This window comes from Sinocyclocheilus anshuiensis, unplaced genomic scaffold (genome assembly GCF_001515605.1).
Source record: "Sinocyclocheilus anshuiensis isolate Anshui unplaced genomic scaffold, SAMN03320099.WGS_v1.1 scaffold912, whole genome shotgun sequence".
Classification (NCBI taxonomy): Eukaryota; Metazoa; Chordata; class Actinopteri; order Cypriniformes; family Cyprinidae; genus Sinocyclocheilus; species Sinocyclocheilus anshuiensis.
In genome coordinates, this window is record NW_015549618.1 from 313,706 (window position 1) to 337,694 (window position 23,989).

The 23,989-nt window shown below is 40.1% G+C and overlaps 2 protein-coding genes across 2 annotated transcripts in view; both read right to left on the reverse strand.

Annotated features, from left to right (window-relative positions):
* The window catches only part of LOC107659321 (adenylate cyclase type 9-like), a 47,282-nt gene extending 42,009 nt beyond the window's left edge, over positions 1-5,273 (reverse strand). The window contains exon 1 of the mRNA XM_016448225.1: positions 2,225-5,273. Coding sequence (XP_016303711.1) covers positions 2,225-3,953 — 1,729 coding nt within the window. The 5' untranslated portion in view covers positions 3,954-5,273. The remainder of the gene's footprint in view (positions 1-2,224) is intronic.
* Positions 5,274-9,740: 4,467 nt separating this feature from the next.
* LOC107659322 (sarcalumenin-like) lies at positions 9,741-22,726 on the reverse strand. Its single transcript, XM_016448226.1, has 7 exons — positions 22,631-22,726; positions 13,725-14,798; positions 12,595-12,693; positions 12,331-12,426; positions 12,088-12,204; positions 11,763-11,996; positions 9,741-10,609 (listed from the first exon to the last, which is right to left on the reverse strand). Exons 1-7 carry the CDS (start codon positions 22,686-22,688, stop codon positions 9,804-9,806), a joined length of 2,484 nt encoding a protein of 827 aa, XP_016303712.1. The 5' UTR covers positions 22,689-22,726; the 3' UTR covers positions 9,741-9,803.
* Between the last annotated feature and the right edge of the window lie 1,263 nt (positions 22,727-23,989).

Sequence of the window (23,989 nt, forward strand, 5' to 3'; positions counted from 1 at the left end):
AATGTATATCGAAATATCGGAAATGTGTTTAAAAATCATATCACCGTTATTGAAAAAAATTATATCGCGATACATAGGTCTTAGTACACGATTTAACTACAGAAGAGTCAAGTTTTAAATAGGAAAAATATCGAAACTCTTTGGTCATTTTTGAGTGAGATGCTAATTATCTAATCAGATTCAATGATCTATGCTAAGCTGCAGCTAAAGGTGCTACGCCAAACCCGGAGATCGGCTGAATGGATTCGAAAATGGTAAAACTCAACTGTTTAACTCTAGTGGAGTTGGAAAATGAGCCTATTTTCAAAAATAGTGGAGTGTTCCTTTAAATGAAATGCCTGTATTGAAACATTTTGCATTGTACCCAGTGGAGGCTCCTGCCCTATAAAGAGTATGAAAAGTGCTCCGAGTTGCTGCAGAGAAAAAAAATAAAAAATAAAATAAAAAAACATTGCTGGAGATGGGCTTATTATTGAAAATGCACAGATTGTCTGCCAGCAGGAGGCGCTTTGAGAGCGGCAGAACTAGCGGTTTCTCCAGTAATGGCGGTAATCAAATCAGCTCCGCTCATGAACGCTTCTTTATCAGATAAAATTAAAATGCCATAGAAACCTTTCTGAAGACAGTCCTTTCCCTTCAGAGATACATTTTTAACACTTTACAGTAAGGGTACATGAATTACCATGAATTCATGCATAAATTAATGTGTGAATTATGCATTACTTCATGCATTCTTTGAGGAGACATGAAAAACAGCGCATACCGCAGGAACTGTATAATGGAAAATATTAGCGGTTTTGAAACCGTTAAATTTTCAAATCGCGGTATACCTTGAAACCGGTAATCGGCCCATGCCTAATTGCCATTATTCGATCGCTATAGCCGCCTGAAGTGATATATCTGATAAAGAGGGAGGAGATCCAGAGAGGTTCAGTTAGGGAGCAAAATCAGGGTTCAGATTAAGGACATGGGCAGGAGAGAGGCCCGGGAGAAGGACAAGGAGAAAAAGAAAATAGAGACCTCTGCTTGTGTCTGTCACTACGACTTTAAATCAACAGCTCTGCTGGATGCAGCCGTTCATACAGCCAATGATGCTAGTGAGAAAGCAGAAGCGTGAATGCATGGCGACTGTGTCAAAGGGAGGCCACAATAATAACAGCAATACAATAGAGCTACAGATGAACAAGCCTTCAATGACACAACGAGGCTACAGTTAGATACAAACGAGATTATATAAGGGAGCAATAAAAGGGAAAAGATCTGTAGCCAGGGTAAAAAAATTGACGGGATATTTATCATCAACTCGAAATTTTGTTGTTTTTAGTTTTTTTTATCTATGAAAATATTTGATTTTAATATACAATATGGTCATTTTCATTCTTATAATTGAATATAATAATTACACTTCAGTTCCTAATAAAAACAAACTGGTTTAAATTACACAACAAAGCTACTTTTTTAGCATTTGGCGGGTGTAATTTTGGAGCGTGGTTGGAGCCCTTTATACACGGTCCTGAGAGGATATGGCTACAGACTGCAGTAAATGTCAAAAACAATCATAATTTTCCAGTTTTTCTAAAGCTGAGTTACTAACGATGCAATAAAACTAGAGAAGAGTTGCAGCCCTTTGTACAGAGACCTGAGAGCACAGGGCGCACCATAAAAAGACTATCATCTTTCTCCATCTTCACCATCATCACCGCAAAGCTTGGTAACAGCAGTCAGTAAAAGGACAGAAACACCACAAATGCACACAGCTAACATATCAAAGCAAGCATTAGTACATAACTGGCATATATAGTGGAGTCCAAAAGTCTGACAATCAGGGACTTAAAATGAAATTTAATCCTGAAAAATAAAGAGCTTTAAGATTTAGAAGAATGCAAAAGGAAGCGTTAAGAAGTATTTGGGATATTTCTGTAAATTTGTGGTATCATGCCACACAGTGAAGCACAAGATGCTCTTTCAATCATTTTTAAAATCACACTGGACAACATGATCAGCTGGTTTTGTGGAGCTCCTGAAACTGTAGTGCTGCTGTCATTTAAAGCGAAAAGGAGACAAGCTAAATACTAAGACATTCCAAAAAAAAAAAAACAAAAAAAAAAAGTTCATTTAATTTTGTACTTATTGGTACAAAATATATAATTTTGGTCTCAAACTTTTGCACCCAAATGCATGAGTTCAAAGAAAAAAAAAAACTGATAAATTACTCGTGTCTTACCTTTCAGCTGATCAGTAACACTGTGCCCAACACGTTCTCTCACTCGCCCGTCCTCCCTCTCGTAACGGTCATCCAAAAAACTTGCTGTGACCTCCGACAAGTGCACCTTTCCCGCCACGCCCAGCTGCTCCATAAGATTGGCCAAGTTGACATCATTGGACCAAACGTCAAACTTAAAGCGTTTCATTCCCAGAATACCGCAGAGCACGGTGCCGGTGTGCACACCGACACGCATGTCCACGGTCTCCGACATCTCCTGGCAGAACTGCTCGATGGCCTGGATCATCCCGAGCCCCATTTCCACACAGCAGTATGCGTGATCAGGGAGCGGCTCAGGGCAGCCCGCCACACAATAGTAGCAATCCCCAAGAGTGCTGATCTTCTCGCAGCGGGTCAACTCACACAGACGGTCAAAGCGACCGAAGAGGTCGTTTAGCAGTCCTACCAGTGCAGGGGCAGACTTGTTGGCACTCATTTTGGTGAATCCCACAATGTCTGCAAAGAGGATGCTCACCGGCTCCATGCGCTTCATGTTGAAGGGTCTGAAAATGATTTGCCCGCGAGGGATAGAGTTCTTCTTACGCTTGTTGCTTTTGGGACTGGACGAGGTCGCGGCGGAAGCGGCGGCGACGGAGCAGGCACCTGCGCTGTATCGTTTCCCAGAACTCTCGCTTTCCTCGTCTCCTTGCTTCATGAGCTCGTCCGCCACCAGCCGCGGCATCACGGAGTGGATCATACGCTCCTTCAGCGCCTTCTCCACCTCCAGGTCCTTCCCGTGCATGATCGCTTGACCCACCTTGAGAAAGGTACTCCGAGAGCGCACTTCGGACATGATGAATATGTGAATGCCAATGATATGCGCGGACAGATGAAGCAGGACTTTACCTGGGCCAAGCCAGCTCAAATCCAACCTTTCCGACCCTACGTAGCTACCCTCCATCTCAGCAAAGTGCAGCCAGCCTAAAGCCTCGTAGAGGACAGAATACACCAGGCCGAGAAGCACCGACACATACAGGGGCAAATGCAACACACTGTACAGCAAAAGCAGCACCTCCATACAAAGTGAGAACGTCCCAACAGGTGATATACATGGAGCATTATGAGACGTAGGTAGTAGTGACTGATTGCCTGCTTTTTGGACATCAAAATGGGCAAACTGAGCAGTTTGCGTTTGAGGCGCCAAGGTGATCCCAAACATGATCACTGTAAGTAGAAAGGACACGTGGTTGTAGAAACGTGCATACGGCCTTGAGAACGTAAACCAGAGGAGGAGGAGGCACAGTACAAGAAACCCCGCCGTGGGGACCAGGAAGTGTGTAGGGTCACACCTGGCGCTATTGATCCCAAAGTATATCCCCCACAGGAGCGCGGCGGTGGCCAGGTAAAACAAGATGTAGCGGAATCTCCTCTGCATCTGCGGGAAGCAGCGTTCCCTGCACGCCTCCTCCAGGATGGACGAGTTAAACTTGGGGTCCCAGCACTGCGCGGCAGACCTCTCAAACAGCGGCGGCACTCTCCTCGGACTGCTCAGGTGAGTCATCATAGCCCTGGGAACGCCCAACTCCCCTGAGCTGCAGCTTGAGGAGATACTGTCGACTGGGTCGCCTTCTTGGTCTGGACCCACCTGTTGATTACAGCTGTCAGTTATCCGCACCGTAACCGCTCCCCCTTCGCTATCGCACCTCACCTCCGTCTCGTGCAGTGGCTGGTGCTGCTCTGGCAATGCCATGGCGAGACGACAACAATTGACTTTTAATTATCACATATCACCTACTGCTGACAGTACAGAGGAAGTGGCACTTGACATGGATTGGTGCAAGTACAAAAAGCACAGTCTGTTTGTGAAAAGAGTCCAGCCAGAAGTAAATTCCAAGTGCATTCACTATGAGGATGGACCGTCTTGGACTCGAGCGGTTTCTTGTCCGTGCTGGGATTACGTCAGCACTCAGATTCCATTATATTCTAGGGCTCAGTGGCGCGTGAACGCGCATGTGTGTACTTTTGCTCCGTGCGCGTGGACGAGACTGAGGCACTGTCATCCGCTAGATCCTGCTTTTTAGAGCACATCGCTTGAATTCAACACGACAGGAGCAAACATGTATCGATAGAATAAAAATAAAATAATAGGGTGGTTAGTTTACATAGGGTGTACTGACACGCTTAATCCACGAGTTTTTTAATCCAGTCGACACTGTCCCTCAAACACCCTCTCCAATGCTCGACGATGTTTGAATTAACTTTCCCTTTCCAAATGACATGCAAAGGTAATATAAGTTTATATTTCATATTTCCAGATTTTACACATTTCTTGTACTCGGATTCGGTGTAATGTCAGTTTGAAGTCAGCAAACACCAAACGTAACGGTTGCTGTTTGTCGAAAGAGTATTAATTAACGTTAGCTGTAAAGAAAATAAAAAAAAAAGGCGCCAGTTTCTGAGAGAAAACTTTTTTACACGTGACACCGTTCCCTTTATACAGTCAAAAAACACAGAAAATTGATTCAAAAATCTCTAAGGATGTATTTATTCCCTTAGGGGCTGGCATCACGAAGATGATTTCCTGTAAACTGAGGGAAAATAAACGCCTGAGACGGTAAGACGTAAAAGCTGCCCGTGTCTTTCCGTCAAAACTCAAGTCAGATCCTGTTCCTGCCTGCCCCGCCGAGGGTCAGAAGACGGCCTGTTCCCATGGAGGAGCCCCGTCCTTTCCTGAACACCAGCTCCGGACTCAAGCGCGAGTCCTCCAGCTCTCTAAGCGCTGTAAAGCCCTGCAGCTCACGCTGACCTCGTGACCACTTCAGATGACACCAGCCGTTCGCGAGCGTGTCTGCCGACTCCAGAAGACCAATAATACTGAAGACTTCAACTTCCAAGAAGAAAATACTGATGACATCGAGGCACTCCGACAAGTCATATAGAAGTGTGCTGACTAGTATATCCTTGTTTGTGTGTAATCCCTTTTAACCACTCACGCGGAGGTAACAATCTCAAATCATTTCAATGCAAAGTGTTCAAAATGAAGACGAAAGTTTTTTTTCCTCCCCCAGGCCTCAAGTCGTTTGATCGTGCTGGCAGTTCAACACTCGTGGAGTTCAGAGGAAGTTAGAGCTCTCACTCTCCTTTGCTTAAAATCCCACGCCAACGCTCCAGCGTTATCCGCCTCTTTAATCCCCACTTTGTCCGTTTAGCGTTCCTCCAAAACTCCGTTCAAGTGCGCTCTTTTCATGGGCAGGCGAACGCGCCGCAGCTGTGTCGCGTCGCGTGCTCTTCCGTTCTCCTCCCCGTTGAAGGGAACGGCGGTGAGAGCCGGTTCTGGTTGGCGCTTACCCTGGCGCTGCGTTCACCAGCAGCTCCACCATGGTCTGAACACGCTCTCGGGAGAGATGGTTGTGGGCGGTCGGTGGGGCAACAACTTGACTACAATGTTGAAATACAGGGGGGCCGCTGGGGAGCGCGCACGCAGGGCTCTTTGACGACGGCGCGCACGCATGAGATCGTCTTCACTCTCAAGTTTGACCGATGCTCTCTTGGAGTCCACGTTGTGTCATCGAAAGAACAGGTACGTCCAGTATAATTATGGCACTATTTATTCTCTGAGTAATTCATAACCAGGGCTGGACTGAGACAAAAAATCGGCCCTGGCATTTTTTTGGTCCAGGCGGCCCACCACCACTTCGATATATATAGGCCTATATATATTTATATATACACTATACCAGTAAAAAGTTTTTGAACAGTAATATTTTTAATGTTTTTTTTTTTTTTAGAATTCTCTTCTGCTCACCAAGCCTGCATTTATTTGATCCAAAATACAGCAAGAGCAGTGATACTGTGAAATATTTTGTTTGAATATTTTCTGTTTGAATATATTTTAAAATGTAATTTATTCCTGTGATTTCAAAGCTGAATTTTTAGCATCATTACTCCAGTCACATTATCCTTCAGAAATCATTCAAATATTCTGATTTGCTGCTCAAAAAACATTTATTATTATTATTATTATGTTGAAAACAGCTGAGTAGAATTTTTTTCAGGTTTCTTTGATGAATAGACAGATCAGAAGAACAGCCTTTATCTGAAATATAATTTTTTGTAACATTATAAATTTCTTTATTGTCACTTGATCAATTTAAAGCATCCTTGCTAAATAAAAGTATTAATTTCTATCATTTCCCAAAATAAATAAATAAATGAAAAATTATACTGACTCCAAGCTTTTGAATGGTATATGTTACATGTGTATAATGTTGCAAAAGCTTTTTATTTTCAGATAAATGCTGATCTTTGGATCTTTCTATTGGATCTTTCTTACTGTTCAAAAATGTTGACTGGTAGTGTATGTATGTAGCCTATGTATCACACTCATATCACATCTTGTTTTGGATAAGAACTAATATATATATATTAGTTTTATGCAAAAGTTTGGGCACCCCTCTGAGGCTGCATAATCATTAGCTCTTTCTTTATAAGAAAATATTATAGTGATATGCCATTCAGTTTCTAGAGAAAGCTGCATAATGTGATGTTTTTCAGACAGAAATTTTTAGTGTAGCAGTACTGTGTTGTATGAAATAAAGCCAAATGTGAAAAATAGGCTGTGCAAAAGTTTGGGCACCATTTCAATTGTGTTGATTTTAATACTTGTAGTCTCTTATTGCTGATTAATTACAACACAGTATTGATTTGATTGGCTCAGTGAACCTTAACACTGCAAACTAAGGTGCAAACATCATTTCCATCATGGGAAATGATATTTAAGGTAGCTAATTGCTAGTTGTGCTTCTCCTTTATTCTCTACTGGAAAGTAGCAACATGGGAACCTCAAAAGAACTCCCTAATGAACTAAAAACTAGGATAATTTGTCAATATGAATTAGGAGAAGGATACAAAAGGCCACCGGAACAGTCCTTGTGAAGGAAAGATGTGGTAGGCTGAAAAAAATATCTGAAAGGCAACAGCGAAGAATGGTTAGAATGGTCACAGACAAACCACAGACCACCTCCAAAGAGTTCCAACAACATCTCGCCGCTGATAATGTCATTGTACATCATTCCACAATCCAGCGCACTTTGCACAAGGAACAGCTCAATGGAAGGGTGACGCAGAAGCCTTTTCTGGGTACTGCCAACAAGCAGAGTCGTTTGAGGTATGCAAAGTCTCATCTGGACAAGCCTGAATTATTTTGGAATAATGTGCTGTTATTCCAGTTATCTGGTCACCACCAAAGGCGCTTTACATGGCGGAAAAGAAGAACCTGCTCCCCACTGTAAAATTTGGTGTAGGGTCCATCATGGTATGGGGCTGTGTGGTAGGCACAGGTACTAGAAACCTTATCAGAGTTGAGAGTTGCATGGATTCCACCCAGTATCAGCAGATTCTTAGCATCTATGGATTGACTTGAAGCAGGCTGTCCACACTCGGCAGCCACCAAACCGGCAGACATTTTGCAAGGAAGAATAGTCAGAATACCTGCAGTCAGAATTCAGGGATTTATCAGTGGCTATAAGAAGCGTCCACAGGCTGTTATTTCAGCAAAAGGTGGCTCTACTAAATACTGATGTGATTATTCCATTGGGGTGCCCAAATTTTTGCACCTGTCTGGTTTTGTTGTGATTCACATTGCATTGTTTCTGTTCATTCAATAAATTTTATTTCATAATTTAAATGTTAATGTATCCATAAGGTATAAATTATATCCAAATGAAGTTGCAGCTTCGAAAGCCTAGCAGATTATAAATTGAAATTATGATAATTATCAGGGGTGCCCAAACTTTTGCATAAAACTGTATAACCTGCAAATATATGGAATTAAATAAATATTTTGTAATTTACTGTACAGGCCTGAAAAAGTCACATAAAAGATTAAAATCTTTAAGAGCAGGAACGTGTAAGTGTTCCCTCATCTAGCAACATACCTGAGATTCTGGGTGCGTCTTGACCTTTGATCTATCAGATAAGTCACATCCAAGTGATAATCATCCAGCGCTTCCTGTGCCAGACATTCATCATGTCCAGTTTCTAAGACGTTGTGTTGTGTCAGACGGGAAAGGTTATGACACAAGAGTGCGTTCAGGAATTTGACTGACACCAGCCTGTGGAGTCGTCATGCATGTCCAGCTTTTATTTCTTAGTGTCCACTTGTGGTCTCTGACTCAAAAAACACAGCTGCGGATTATTAAACATACAAGAGTATAACTAGCTACACGGTATTTAGTGCGAAACTCTTATCAGTTGTATACTCAGGCTACTACGTTATTGCAGATATTTCAACATTCACACTTCTAACCCTTCTAGGGATCATAAATACTTAAGAGAAGTGGGTTTTCATGTGGCGCAGCTCTATAAAATAAATGTTTTTCACAAATTGCCCTGCTTGAAGTGGTATTTTATATAGATAAATGCATAGATTGCTGCTATCAAAATAGATAAACAGATAAATTACATGAACAGTATCTTTTATAAGACCAAAGGTTACTTCTTTGAACTGTGATCAGTATTTTATTGCAATGAGTTTGAATTGCTACGCCATCTAGTGGATCCTCTTATGTTGAAGTGAATCAATCACAGCTGCAAAATTATCATTTGTCATATTATTTATCATATCAGTTCACCCACTTATTTATTTTATCTAAATGTGTTTTTTATTGACTTAAATATCCAGTTTATTGTTTAATTTCCATATTGTATAACTCATCAGCCAGAAAAGCAATTTAATGTCACCACAGTTGAAAACATGCATTGTGAGCAAATGCAACAACAACAAAAATCTCATTTCATTTACCAACAACTCATACACAAGTAAATTGTACAAAGGAATATGATCAATATGTACAAGTGGAACTGAAGTAATGAAGATAAACGTTTTAGTAAATATGGCAAAATGCCTGTTTCCAACAAGGGGAAAATAAAAAAGGTAATTGCGACATTTGATATCACAATTCAGAGCTATATACTCACAATTCCGAGAAAACTGACATATATAAACTCAGAATTCTGACTTTTTTCTCAGAATTGCAAGAAAAAAAGTTTTTTTTAATTTTTTTATCCTGTGTTGGAAACGAGCTTCCATAATTCACACTTTTAAAATGACATTCAAACAATAAATAAATAAGATTATGACAGGTAATTTTTTTTTTTTAAATAGTATAAATAAGTAAAATTTGCTAGCTGAGTTAAATTAGAACAAGGAAGAAAGAGAATAACGGAAAAGGAAGAAAAATAGGACACCGAATCCCAGGTCTGTTTTATACAGAGTGGTAAGAGTCTCTGTACATACTGTGTTTAACTGGCTTTCCATTGATGTGAATCTCATCTAAGTGTCACTTACAGGTGCATCTCAATAAATTAGAATGTCGTGGAAAAGTTCATTTATTTCAGTAATTCAACTCAAATTGTGAAACTCGTGTATTAAATAAATTCAGTGCACACAGACTGAAGTAGTTTAAGTCTTTGGTTCTTTTAATTGTGATGATTTTGGCTCACATTTAACAAAATAATTTATTGAGATGCACCTGTATACTCTCATTCATTGCTTTGGTGCCACTCTTCCATACTTCCCACATCTCCCACCATTCTTGTGTTACTGTCTCCTCCAACGGTTTGGGGGTTTCTCCTTGGTTTCTGCAGCCGCTTCTGCCTTGGCTTCCCGTTTCTCTGCCAGACTGCTGAGCAAAGCCGGCAGGTCATCTGTGATGGCCTTCTCGATCTTCTCCAGCTGGCATCCGCCTGACCAGCTGCAGTATGAGGAGAGGAGCTTAAAGCCACTGGGAGGATTGACTCCAAAGAAGTCCCGGTACGCCTCCGGTTCTGGCAAGTCGAACTTACTCACATTGGTCTTGGCCAGAATGGACTTGAAAATGTAGAATTTGTCAGGGTCACTGACAATATCATCGAAAACCTCATGTGGGTCACTAAACCAGCCCAGCTTCTCATAATACGTCTGCAGGTAGCGGTCGACCAGGAGGGCGTGGATGCGCACGCGGATGCCGTGCTGCCGAATGAAGGCGATTTTGTTTTCCAGCCGGTTCTCGATTACCTGATTTAGGTCCTCCAGCAGAGAGATCTCCTCACGTTTAAAAAGATCTCTGTTGGTGTCAGGAGCGTAATCCTGCGGCCAAAATGAGCTCACGTAGACACGTGGTGGTTCTGTCACGTTAATCAAGGGTGCCATGCTCCAGAAGAGGGCGCCATACACGCGCATTAGGTCCTGGGTTGTTAGACTGTCAGCCTTGTTGAGGATGATACGGATCTGTGACTCGCGTCCCTTCATCTGTCTGAACAGCATTTCAAGTTCTAAACCGACATCCAGTTTGGTTGGGTCAAACACCAGGAAGATGAGATCGGCACGGTCGATAAACCACTGGCACACTTCGCTGTAGGGGTACCCTAAAGGACAACAAGAGAGTTTCAAATTTGTAAATGTACACTTAGTTATACTAAGTATTATTACTCATGTTAGTATCTTTTAGAGTTGAAACTGATTTTTTTATTCAGAACTGGTGCCTTCTGGTTTCTTCTGCCAATGCTTGGAGAATACTGTACTAAATACTAAAAAAACTACTTATTCAGTGGTGCTGAAATATTTATAATATATAATATATTAATAAATGAATACAAATATTTTAAAATGTATTTAATCCTTTGAAGGTGAAGTTACATTTTCAGCATCATTACTCCAGGCTTCAGTGTCGCATAATCTTTCAGAAATCATTCAAATATGATGAACTGCTGCTTAAGATACACTTTTTATTATTATCAGTATTGAAAGCAGTTGTGCTGCTTAATATTTTTGTAAACTGTGATGCATTTTTCAGAATTCTCTAATAGGAAGTTCAAAAGGAAAGCATTTGTTTGAAATAGAAATCTTCTGTAACATTATCAGCGTCTTTCACTTTTGATCAATTTGATGCATCCTTGCTGAATGCTGAACTTTTCAAGGGTAGTGTATATTTCCAAATTGCTTTGTTTAGTATTGCTGTTCAATAGAAATATAGCCAATTATTGGATTGTATTTAAACTCTGAAAAGTCATGCAAATGCCTGTGTACACACACTTTTTGCAAGAATTGTTATGAATGCATTTTTATTCAAAATTTGGGTCACATTTTATTTTAAGGTCCAATTCTCACAATTAACTATTAACTACAACTTTTGCCTTAAATTCCTACTGCTTATTAATAGTTAGTAAGGTAGTTGTGAAGTTTAGGTATCGGGTAGGATTAGGGATGTACTGTAGATAAAACAGCCAATATGCATGTTAATAAGCAACTAGTTGATAGTAAATAAAGAGTTAAATTAATCAATAATGAATTAACGTGTTAAAGTCTAAAATTTGTTCATGATATTTCATTTCCTTTTCCAAGTATTTATTCCTTAAATGTCATAAAAGAATCATTATTGGAAGTGTGGAGCGTCAGAAATGGTCTGATAACCTAGATTGTGTATCTATATTCAATTCATGTTCAGAGCTGCATGTTGTCTGATTGTCCTCTTGCACATACCAAACTCAAACAAAGTCTTTGTGAATACTGTATTCTCACCTCTCTCTTGTTGTTTGCGGTTCTCGATGATTCCAGGTGTGTCGACAAAGTTGACGCGCTCCAGGAGTTTGTGCGGCATCTCGATTCCCACCAGCTTTTCCAGAAACCCCTGACCAAACTTCTCCAGGGGTGAGAAAGAGCGGGAACTGTCTGCCGCCATGACAATACCCTCAATGGTGCGAAACTTCTCACCGTGCATCAGTACAGTGTATTCTGAGGTTGTGGGCTCAGCCCCTGAGAAAGCAAACGAGAGCGAGATGAAGGAACAAAGGAGGACTACATTTAAAGATTGTAGTATTTATTAATTTGAAGATTGATGGGTTACCAGTGTAAAGCTGTTGTGAAGTGTCATCGAGACCTAGAAGATAATTGATCATGGAAGACTTGCCAACGCTCCAAGGGCCCAGGAACAGGACCATGGGCTTAGAGGTGATCTCTGCATCTGAATAATGTGAAGAAAAGATAGAGTTCAACTGAGGATAGGGGTTCATTTAGATCCTTTTCATGGTAGAAGAGCAGTAGTCTGGAGTGATGTTGTAAAACTGAACCCAAAATCCAAAGACTTTACCTGACACTTCATGCTGCCGGAGATCATTGTATTTGTAGGCCTTGTCCATGGGTTTAATTGCAGTGTTGTAGACATGCTGCAGCTTCTTCAGAGCATCTACGAGAGGTAGAGTTGATGAAATTATAATAGAAACTGACTCATTCTGCTACAATTTGGAGATGTTGGTGAAGCTAAAAAAAAAATAACTGGCCTAATATGGTACACACTGTATAGCCCTGAAAGGTACTTTTATATATATTTTTTTATTTTCATTACATGACACACCGACAAATTCCCGTGAAGGTTCAGCTGTTGCCAGACGCAGCGTCTCTTCGATGTGAGACTGATCTCTTGTGGTAGGACCTGACGGGGTTGTTTTCTCCACTGCCAGAGAAAAACAGCCAGTCAAAATCAGCATAAAACATGAAGCTCATATAATAACATTTTCTTGTAGACCCACAAAACAAGCTTTTAATCATTTAGCAGTTTCAAATTGATCTTATTGCTGTTTTAGTTTGGTTTTCATTTTTTCCATTATTTATTTCTATTTATTATTTTAAGCTAACAAATTTTTTATCAACAGTGTTTGTCTTAGTTTACAAAAATAATCTGCCTCCAAAACACAAACTGTCATGTTGGGTCCATCTACTGCAATCAGTCATCTACATCAGACATCTATTTGGAGCCAGTTAAACACAATAAATGTACTATTAAAAGCATCTGAAACATTTCTTCCCTATTACAAAACTGTCCTCCATGCAGGCCAGAGAACATATTGTTATGAATGGCAATGGACTTGTGCCAAGGGTTATTTCTGTTAGGTTATTTTGGTGGTGGGTTTATTCCTGTGCCACCTTCGACCAAAGTTATCAGGTGGAGAAGCATGAGGAACTGACTTTTACAGTAGTGTCCTCTTCTGCCCCCTGGCCGCGAGACAACAAAATAGTTCCTTCCCTCTGGTTATTTCCACTGTAATGGAGTTTTAACCAGAGGCTTTAAGATGATTCTGAAGCTTTTAAATATATTAGACTTTACATTAGTATAAAGGTGCAGTCACATTAGCAATTTTTTTTTCTCAGACAGAAGTCACTTTTAAACCAAGTAGCTTACATTCTGCTGGCGAATGGCAAATTTACGTGACCGAATTGAACATGAGGAAAATCTGCCCTCCTACTTAATTCCTGATTGCATGGATTCGTATTTAAGTGACTGGATATCACGCATGAAATTTCGCAGAACAACGGTAGAGGTGCCATCACATTTACCATTGTTTAGGTGTGCGAAATTAATTGTGCAAAATCTAGAACTTGCGATTTTCTAAAATATCTTTGCAAACGTACTGAATGATTCTAATTCGACAGTTATCTTGTTTTTAAATGTCCAATGTCATTTATGCTGACTGAATCATATTGTACCTTTCGCAGATGCATTGGTTGCTGGTGCATCAACTGACACTTCTTCCACTGTTGTTTCTTCAACAAGTGCAGAAACATCTTCTTGAACCTGTTCAGGAGTTGGTTCCACAAGCTCCTTAGTTGCCTCTTGTGCTACTTCAACAACCTCCTCAACAATATCTGCAACTAGTTCCTCAGCTGCTTCTGCTTCCACCATTTCTTCAAAGGCTTCTGGTTCTTCTACAGATTTCTGTTCTTCCACAACCTCAGGAGCTCCTTCTTCCTCTGTTACAGCTTCCTCTTCTTCAGCTTCTTCCTCCGTTACCTCTTCTGATTTCTCTTCCACTGGCTCTTCAGGCTGAGAAACCGCCTCTGCCTCAACTACCTCCTCTTCAGTCTGAGCAAGTTCCTCTTCTTCACCTGTTTCATCTTCAGTCTGAAGAAACTCCTCTTCCTCAACTACCTCCTCTTCAGTCTGAGCAAGTTCCTCTTCTTCATCTGCTTCATCTTCAGTCTGAAGGACCTCCTCTTCCTCAACTACCTCCTCTTCAGTCTGAGCAAGTTCCTCTTCTTCACCTGCTTCATCTTCAGTCTGAAGAACCTCCTCTTCCTCAACTACCTCCTCATCAGTCTGAGAATCTTCCTCGTCGTCTTCTTCCACAGATTCCTCAACAACTATTTGTGACTCTACATCACTGTCTACCTCTGAGGTCTCCTCCTCCTTCACGTCTTCACGTGCCTCCTCAATAACTTCCTCCACCGCCGCTTCATTAGATTCATCTAACTCAGCTTCTGCCTCTTCTTCCTGTGCCTCCTCCTCAAATATCTCTTCAGAAGAGGTCTCCTCTTGATTCAACTCTTCAGATTTCTCTTCTGAAACAACCTCTTCCTCTTCATCCTCAGAGCTGACATCTTCTGCCGTGGTGTCAATATGTGCACCAGTGCCACAGGGTTGGCACACAGGTCTGTTTGGTGCAGGAGTGTCATTGGAGGAGCTCTGGCTTATATCCTCTGTACCATCACAGCAGTTAAACAGCTCGCCTTCAGACTTAAGCTGGAACGGCACAAGTGGCTCAGTCTCAGACTCCACTGCATCTTTGGAAGAAAAACAATAATATTACCCTAAATGTCATGGGATATAACTCAGCACATTCACACAGAATGAAGAATGAATCATATTTGATATTACAACATAATAAAGTAATTATGCACAAGTTCGATTAATTTTTTACCAAAACACCATGGAAACCGAAAACCAAAACCTAAAAATAGTGTTTAAATAGTTGAATTTGGTACTCTGTTTAGGGTGTTGTTAAACTTTGTAGTAAAGTTCTTCTGCAACGAGCTGCCTCTCAATATTTCAGCCAAACCAATTTTATATGTTGCTACTCTAGCATCCACACTGCTTACATGTGCGCCTATTGTACTGTAGCTTATGCATGTCGTATGCACAAAATGGATGCTGACGCAGGTTTTTGGTCAAATGTTTTTGTTTTTGCCGAAATTTCAGTACAAGTGTACCACACACGTCCTGAAAAGTGAAGCCAAAACATTTTGATCGCCACCTAGTGGCTGTCTGAAGTATAGGTCATAAACCCCGCCCTCTCCAAGTAAACAAATGGGATATGAGCCAAATTACACTATAAATAAATTTTTCCCAAAGATGGTTTCCATCATTTTAGGTCAGGGGTGCCCAAACTCTGTCCTGGAGGGCTGGTGTCTTGCAGAGTTTAGCTCCAACTTGCCTCAACACACCTGCCGGGAAGTTTATAGTATGCCTAGTAAGAGCTTGATTAGCTGGTTCAGGTGAGCCTAATTGGGGTTGGATCTAAACTCTGCAGGACATCGGCCCTCCAGGACGAGTTTGGGCACCCCTATTTTAGGTAGTTCTTATCACGCTGATGTATGTTCAAGCAAGTTTTCTAATAAGTTTGCTTTTAGTTTTTTATTTGATGCTATAAAAACGGGGTGTGGCGCCATGATTGTGAGCTTGTGATTGGGTCTGCAGGTGTTTGGGTGGGACTTTGATAAAACGACACCACCTCACGATCACTGCACAGACTCGGACTCCAAATGAATCTCTACTGCGCAGACTCAGGCTCCAAATGAATAAGGTGGCCATACGTGCCATTTTTACGGGACACATCCTGGCCAGGATTTCTGTATTTGGCTCCGTTTTCCTGTTGTTATACTTGCTTAGGGTAATGATCGACCAATAGCGTGCAGGCATTGTACACATTTGACCAATCGTGGTGTGTGAGAAGGCGGGATCTACAGAGAATGGTCAAAGTGATGCAAATACGCACACATGTTATGTTCGTTCGTTCGTTCGACTTGAAGCGGCGCTGCATAGACCAAGTACAGTGAGCGCGATTCGAAAGCATAAGGAGCCGTCTGCTCTCTAGCTCTTGCGGTACTTTGATGTCACACACCGATCGATCTGATGGTGAGCTGTCGCGGATGTCATACAACGATCGATCTGCACAGCGCAAACAGCCAAACCCTGGATATTTTAGGCAATATAGAAATCCTGACAAGGATATGTCCCGTAAAAATGGCCCGTATGTTCACCCTACAAATGAATTATACTATGCAGACAAGACTTAGGATCCAAATCATTTGCTACTGCACAGACTCTGACTCCAAAAATGAATCGCTACTGTGCAAACTTGGACTTCAAATTAAAAACTACAGTGCAGACTCGGGCTCCAAGTGACGTCATTTTTGCAAGATGACAGCGGCCATATACTGAGAGGTTTTGGCTTCACTTTTCTATAGTGGAAGGAAGTAGCGATGCTTTGTCCATTTTCTTTTAGTCTATGCTTCCACATAACATCCCTGAAGAAAAGCATCTCACACACTGCAGGTATATAACATTAGCATACAGGATTCTGTGTTGGAGACAGTATCATCTACAGCAGGAGTGTTCATTCCTGTTCCTGGAGCTCTGCCTTCTTGTAGAGTTTGGTGAAAACCCTGCTCCAACACACCAGTTTGTAATTATCAAGTGTTTATGAAGGTCTTAATTAGCTAGTTCATATGTGTTTGATTAGTGTTAGAGCTGAACTTTGCAGGAATGTAGATCTCCAGGAACAGGACTGGGCACTCCTGATCTACAACATTACTCAAGTAAATGAAATAAAACCATGGTTACTATCCTCAATCATGTACAGACCCTAATTTAAAATGGTGTAGCTGTAATAGCTGGATTTGAACAATGTGACTGGTGGTAGAGCTGCTGTTGGCACAAATGTGTGAGTCTGTGGCGATGACCCATCTCTGTGATTCATGCGGCGATGAATGCTCTCGATGAGAGCTAAATGCTTTTCATGTGAATCACATCCTGAAATAGGGAGCAGAGCTGGCAGGAGAAGAGAATGCCAAGTCCTTTCTGTTCATGTGGATCATCAGAGCAAGGTTTATTTTTCATACTGTCCTCCGGCGCGAAGGCAGGCGGCTCTGATAAAAGGTGTTAGCATGGCGTCTTTGTACTGGATTTCAACCTCTAGTTTTAATGTCAAATGCTTCCATTGAAAAGTGCAGCTCCGCTTTCAAGCAAATAATGGTGCATTAATTCGTTTGCCAGTAACATTTTTGCAGATTGAAGTGTTTTCTGTACACAGCCATTTCAGTGGCCTACAAAATGTAATCCATATTAAAATGTAAAAAATGCACATTCAAAAGCACTTTTTTTGACTTAATGCTAAATTACTATCAAATGACAAACCCTAAATTGATTTAGCCATACATTTACGCAACAGTTCAACAACATACTGACAGCAGAGGGCACCAGTGTCTATAGTTAGTTCAGATAAACCTCTTCCACCTTTGGCATTTGACTACTTGTAAAAATGCTCTCTGACAAGCTTATGTGTTCCTTAGAAGTCTCTAATTAATTGAATTGGCTCTAGTCAATGTAAATGTGATATGTTTTGCACACTTATACACATGCTCACACCCTCAGGAGAGCTGTATTTAGGCCAAAGTCATAGTGCAAGACTGTCATCAACGTAACCATGAGTCATTTTGAAGGCCTAAGGCCATGTTACTGTGGTATGAGTTACTCTTTATTGCTAGCTTGCTGTCTTTACTAGTCCAGGATTATGGTTACATAATTGTTACAACACTAATATGATGTAAAATAATTACTTTTATGAAGATACAGATGAGGGGAACTTGGATTTATTTGACCTTGCAACTTCTTTTTTTAAATGTCACTGAAATAGAAAGGCTGGTTATGATGTGCTACAGAACTTGAGTGTTGTACTATTTTATAATAAGTTGAACAGCTCATTCTGTTCCATATCATATTCTACCATGTTGATTTAATTAAATTAGAGCCTGCTCTAGTGGTAAGAAGAGCAGCAATGCTACGTTCTCCAAGGACCATCCCTATATCCACACAGGTATTGTTTTGTAGACAATGGCTGGGGAGCTTTTGGTCACAGTGGAGAAGGAATGTTTGAGTGTATTATTATTCCAGTGTCTCAGGTGTCTCTTGTTGAAGTAATACCACCAGTACTGGTAAATTACCCCAAAATGAAACCAACCATCCATATTTGATAATAAAAGATCATCTGCATTTTTCCAGTAAGGTCTAAGTGACGTAGACCAGCCCCTTCCCCCTTCGACAGCATGTTCTGAGGTGAGGACAGAAACGGACAGGTGCTCGATCCCAAGTCCTAGGTCTTCATGACACAAATAGCCTATGCTGAGAAGAGTTTCTCTGCTTTTATAGACTAAAATCACATTTCTCTTCAGTTTATTTCTGATAGCACTGACTGTCAAACCACTATCTTATGTGGTTGTGTAGAGAAGTGATTTATCAAAGATAACTGTGGTCACTAAGCAAAATTTAACTAAAGATTCACAAAAGAACACGACAGAATGATTTTCATGACATTCATTTTCGTTATGTTTCCAATGCGGATAAAACACCAAAATACTGTGAACATGTTCCCTGCAAAAACATACAATGCTTGACCAGTGAAGTCTGATTCTCAAACAAAAAATGAACCTTCTATGCCCCCAAAGGCGAGTGAATTACTCTTACAAGCCGGTTCTTTTTAGTGAATCGATTCATCATTTGACCAGTGAAGTCTGATGCTCCAGTGAATGGCTCTTACGAGCCGGTTCTTTTTAGTGAATCGAATCATAATTTGACCAGTGAAGTCTGATGCTCGAGTGAATCCTTGCGTTCTATTCGAAAGGGCTCATCCCTATGCCCTAATCCCTTCAAAGGGTTTACCCTCCTGAGTGAGAGCTTCGAAGGGTTAAAGGGTGTAGGGGACCAAACAACTGTTCCTTGAAGTGTCCTTCTGCGTCGTCATGACGTGCCCACACGGAGGCGCCGTCATCATGCAAAGAATATGCGCAAAGGATCATGGGAGCCCGAAGTGTCCATCAGTTGTACCCTTCGAAATCCTTGATTCCGAAGGGCCCTTTGAAGTGGCCAGTTTTGAGCACTTCGGTTTGGAATGGCCCTTCAATATGGCGGCCATGATTGTTTTCACTACGAAGTGCCCTTTGGAGGGTGATATATCCCGTTTGGAATGCACCGAATGACTCTTAAGAGCCAGTTCTTTTTAGCGATTGACCAGTGAAGTCTGATTCTCGAGTGAATGTCTCCTTCGAGCCGGTTCTTTTTAGTGATTGACCAGTGAAGTCTGAAGCTCGAGTGAATGACTCTTACGAGCCGGTTCTTTTTAGTGATTGACCAGTGAAGTCTGAAGCTCGAGTGACTAGTGAAGTCTGATGCTCGAGTGAATGACTCTTACAAATATTATTACTTGCCTATAAGGCCCTTAATGGGTTAGCTCCTGCGTACCTAACTAGTCTTCTACCACGCTACAATCCATCACGCTCCCTAAGGTCGCAAAACTCTGGACTTTTGGTAGTACCTAGGATAGCAAAGTCCACTAAAGGAGGTAGAGCTTTTTCGCATTTGGCTCCCAAACTCTGGAATAGCCTTCCTGATAACGTTCGGGGTTCAGACACACTCTCCCTGTTTAAATCTAGATTAAAGACACATCTCTTTGGCCAAGCATTCAAATAATGCATCTCATAATCTTTTACTGCAGCATTTGACTAGTGAAGTCTGATGCTCGAGTGAATGACTCTTACAAGCCGGTTCTTTTTAGTTAATCGATTCATCATTTGACCAGTGAAGTCTGATGCTCGAGTGAATGACTCTTATGAGCCGGTTCTTTTTAGTGAATCACTTATAAATCATGAAATATATATTGCCCTTTTTGTTTGTTTGTTTTACATTATTGAAATGATCTCAGCATTGTATCTATTTTTCTTATATTTCAATAGTGCTTACAGATTTGCTTATTGACCATTTGTATTCCAATTAGTCTATTTGGTTCAACCCAATCTCATGAGAAACCATAACTATTGTACTAGGTGACGATTTAGTATAAATTTGTACGATATGATTTAAGTAAATATATGTTTTTTAGAAAATAAAAAATTAAGCTTGAAAGTCCACCCCTAAACTAACAAATTTGCAACAAATTTACCAAAATGTAAAATATGTACAAATTTTTTGAGAGTGCGTTGATTTGGTTTCATGTATTTGTTTATGCATGGATATGTGTTTTAATATACCTAATGCATGTACGTACTGTACAACTTGCTGATGTAAGTGTTGTGTACGTTTTATTTGTTTGTATAGCAACACGGTTTACTCTGGCTTGTGAGTAATGTCTGCGTACGATTGGCTGGTGTGACTGGGCTGTAACAGGGAAGCCTCAGTGCAAAAACAGGCCACATACAGTAGCAAGGCAGGACAGAGGCTTTAAGTCCTTCTGTTAACATAATGGTTGCCCCTACAAGGTCTGCAAGACAGAAATAAATAGTGATTGAGACAGTATACAGCGTTGTGACAGCAGCTGTGGACTGTAAGCGTATATGTGGATAGAAAGTACAAGGGGGCGTGTTAGCGGAGCTGTGAAGCATGACCATGCAACTGCTCGACGAACAGTGTCTGATTTCATGGTGCACTCTGAACACCTGACAGCACAGCCGCAGAAAGAGAACAGGAACAATGCAAGGACAGACAAGGATAATACTAAAAACCAAGCAGGAGGAAGCGGCAGTCTCTAATTATTTCACCAAGAGTAACCAGTTTTCTTTGACTACTGAGAGACAAGAAAGCCACCAACAGTTTCCCTTACAGTTGATTGCAATTTTGACCAAAGGATTCCAGCTATCATCAATTCGGTGAATAGGAATTTGAAAGAAAAAGATATAAGAATTAGTATTCAAATTTGTAAGAATAATAACTAGTTTTCTTTGTGGCAATAAATTCTGATACATACAAGATCACAGGAATGCGGCAAAAATATATATATTTTTATGTGTATTAATTATTATTTAAAAAAAATACAATTGAAATGCAATTCATACATTCAATAACTTTAATACACCTCTTCTATGATGAGCAAGTTTTTATATTTCTAACTTAAAATTAATTTCACTATTTGTCAGGGTGATATAATTAAAGAATCAAAGTGCTGTAGAGAAAGTGTATTAAGTATTTTGAAATGTTTTACTATTTACCTTCTAAAAAGATATGTATTTTAACAAAATGTCTGCACTTATCAATATTTGAGAAACATTTGTCTTCCAATTCAAAGTTATGTGTTGTTACTGATAAAGTCATGTGGTGCAACCAACATGCAGAAAAAATATTTAGAAAAAAATAGAAAAGTGTCAAAGTCTAAATGTCTTTAAACAATTATGACAAGGCAAGGTTAGTTCAGGTCAAGCGGTGCAACTCCCTAAACAATTAATAATTAATGGTAATTGTAAAATTGGTCTTTTAAAAGTACATCAACATTTTTTTAAAGCTATATGACCGACATGAATATAAAAAGTATATTTCAAGAAATCAGTATGCATTTTAAAGTAGAATTTTCAATATTTTTTTCTTTTCTTTATCGTGGACACTCTAATCAGTCATTGACCTATAAAAGTGTGTGTTAATGATTAAGATGTATGATTTAATATTTTAGAATTATTTGAGATTTATTATAGTTTTTGAATGTTTTTATTTTTACTGTTTTTATTTAATTGAACTTTTAGTAATTGTTTGTTATTTGTCATTTTAATTAGTTTTGTAATTTTGTTTTAATATATAGCCTAGTTTTTATTCATTTTTATCCCAGTTTTAGTTTTTTTAATACACCAAGTTAAGCTTTGTTATGTAGCTAAAATGAAAAGATCTTATATATATAATTTATTTTATTTCAGTTAACGTTCATATTATTTCAACTAACAATTTTTTTCCCCCCGAATGGTTTTAGTTATAATAATCCTGGTATAAACTGAGCACAGCAGATGAGATCTCCCCTGTTCTATAAGACATTTTCATACCTATCAGAAGTTACATAATTCAACGGAGTAATAAGAAAGGAGGTCGTTCAGTTTTTTCAAGGCATTATGTGTCTACACAAGCCCTGAAATCAGCGAGAATGACTCCCAGAAACACTTTCGCCGGCACTACACATACAGTACATGCAATCCAGAAACTCAAATTCAGTTGTACTGAACATGCTGTACTTGAGTGCGCTTAATGATTCTTAGTGAAGGAATCAAAGAACAATTTGACTAACTTACATATTCAAGTTCATAAAAACATTAAGACTAGAAACCCCACATTTTACTACACATTCTGTAAAACACTTCTCCATACACAAACTATGAATACAAGCAGGCAGATGCAGGGACGCTCATCTCCACCAAAGATAAGCAATCTGATCTAGGACTTCAGACACTTATCTTGAGGCCTAATACTCCCAGGCGAATACCCAATCACTGTTACTAAAACCTTTAACTTCACACTTCAGCTGCGTACATGCAGAAGTCACCTGCAGGTCTTAGTTCAGCAGTCCACCTGCGTTTGAATCCAGTTTTCTTACCTGCAGTGGCGAGTGCCAGTAGAGGCAGCAGGCAGCAGACGGGGAGGTAAAGCCTCATTTTGACTGCCAGGACTGTCCAGGACCCCTCTCAGGCTATATATACCCCCAGGGAGAGGCGAGAGGGCATGCGGAGGGTCTGGGGGTGGGGCGGCGCTCACGCATTTGCACAAGCGTCAGCACTGGGAGCAGCTGCCTTCTCCAATCAGATGGCCTTTAACCTTTGCTTATTTGTAACCGTTTCTGGGTAGCTGGGTTTAATAATCTGTGGAGGAAGATTCAGTTGTTCACTCAGGGGGACCAAATCTGAATACATAAAGAACTGAAGGTGGTGAATTTAATTTAGTACCTCAGGTGACCAACAGATGGCACACTTTTATTGACTAGTTTTCAAGAAAAGTACTAAAAATGCAAGTATTACCATGTTTTTTGGACATTTTAATGTGGTAATACAATGTACTTTAAGACCAATAGACCATTTGGATGTTTGCAAACAGCGAAGAAGTAGCAGAAAATGACAGTTCTGCAGTAGCAGTCTATGGAAGCCACGGAATTAAAGAGTATAAAAAAATGTAATATCCAGTTTACATCTCACAATTCGGACAATTTTTCTTGCAATTCCGAGTTTATACCTCACAATTCTGAATTGTGAGTTATAATGGCTGAATTTGGCGATACAAACTTGCGATTGCGAGAACTGGTGTGAATTGGTGTGATGCTCATATCTTCCCTCCTCTGGTAAGCGAAGTTGTGTTGAGATGAGAGGGATTATTCATTTAGAATGGGTGCGTTTGTGGGATTCAGTGTATAACAAATCATATAATGTAATGATGATTTGTTGGTTGTGTAATTTTAGATTAGCTGGGTGCATCCAGGCAATGTTAACGTGCGTGTAAATATAGCACACTTGAAAGGTAATTCTCCCCTTTATCGTATTTATGCAAGGAAATATTTGGGGGTAATATAAAATTACCTTTTATATTATCATCTCACACATGGATGGGCATTTTCTATAATGTCTAAATTCTAAATCAAAATACATATCTGATATGACTTAATATATAATTAGCATCAAACAAACAATATAATTAATATTCTCAAGGATTAAAGATTAAACGGAAAAAAATAAAAATGATTGCACAACCATACCCGGGTATGTCACATAACCTGCTTTTTGGAATACCCCTGGGGTGTATTCCAGAAAGTGGGTTTTGTTGGAAACTTAAGAGTTTGTTAACCCCTGAAAAGGGAAACTCGGTGTTTTCGGTTCCAATAAAAGACAAAACTTAACCTCTCGGTAAGTTACCATAGTAACTTACTCTGTGAACCTAACCTGGTCGGGAGCAGGTTTTCTTCGGTAAA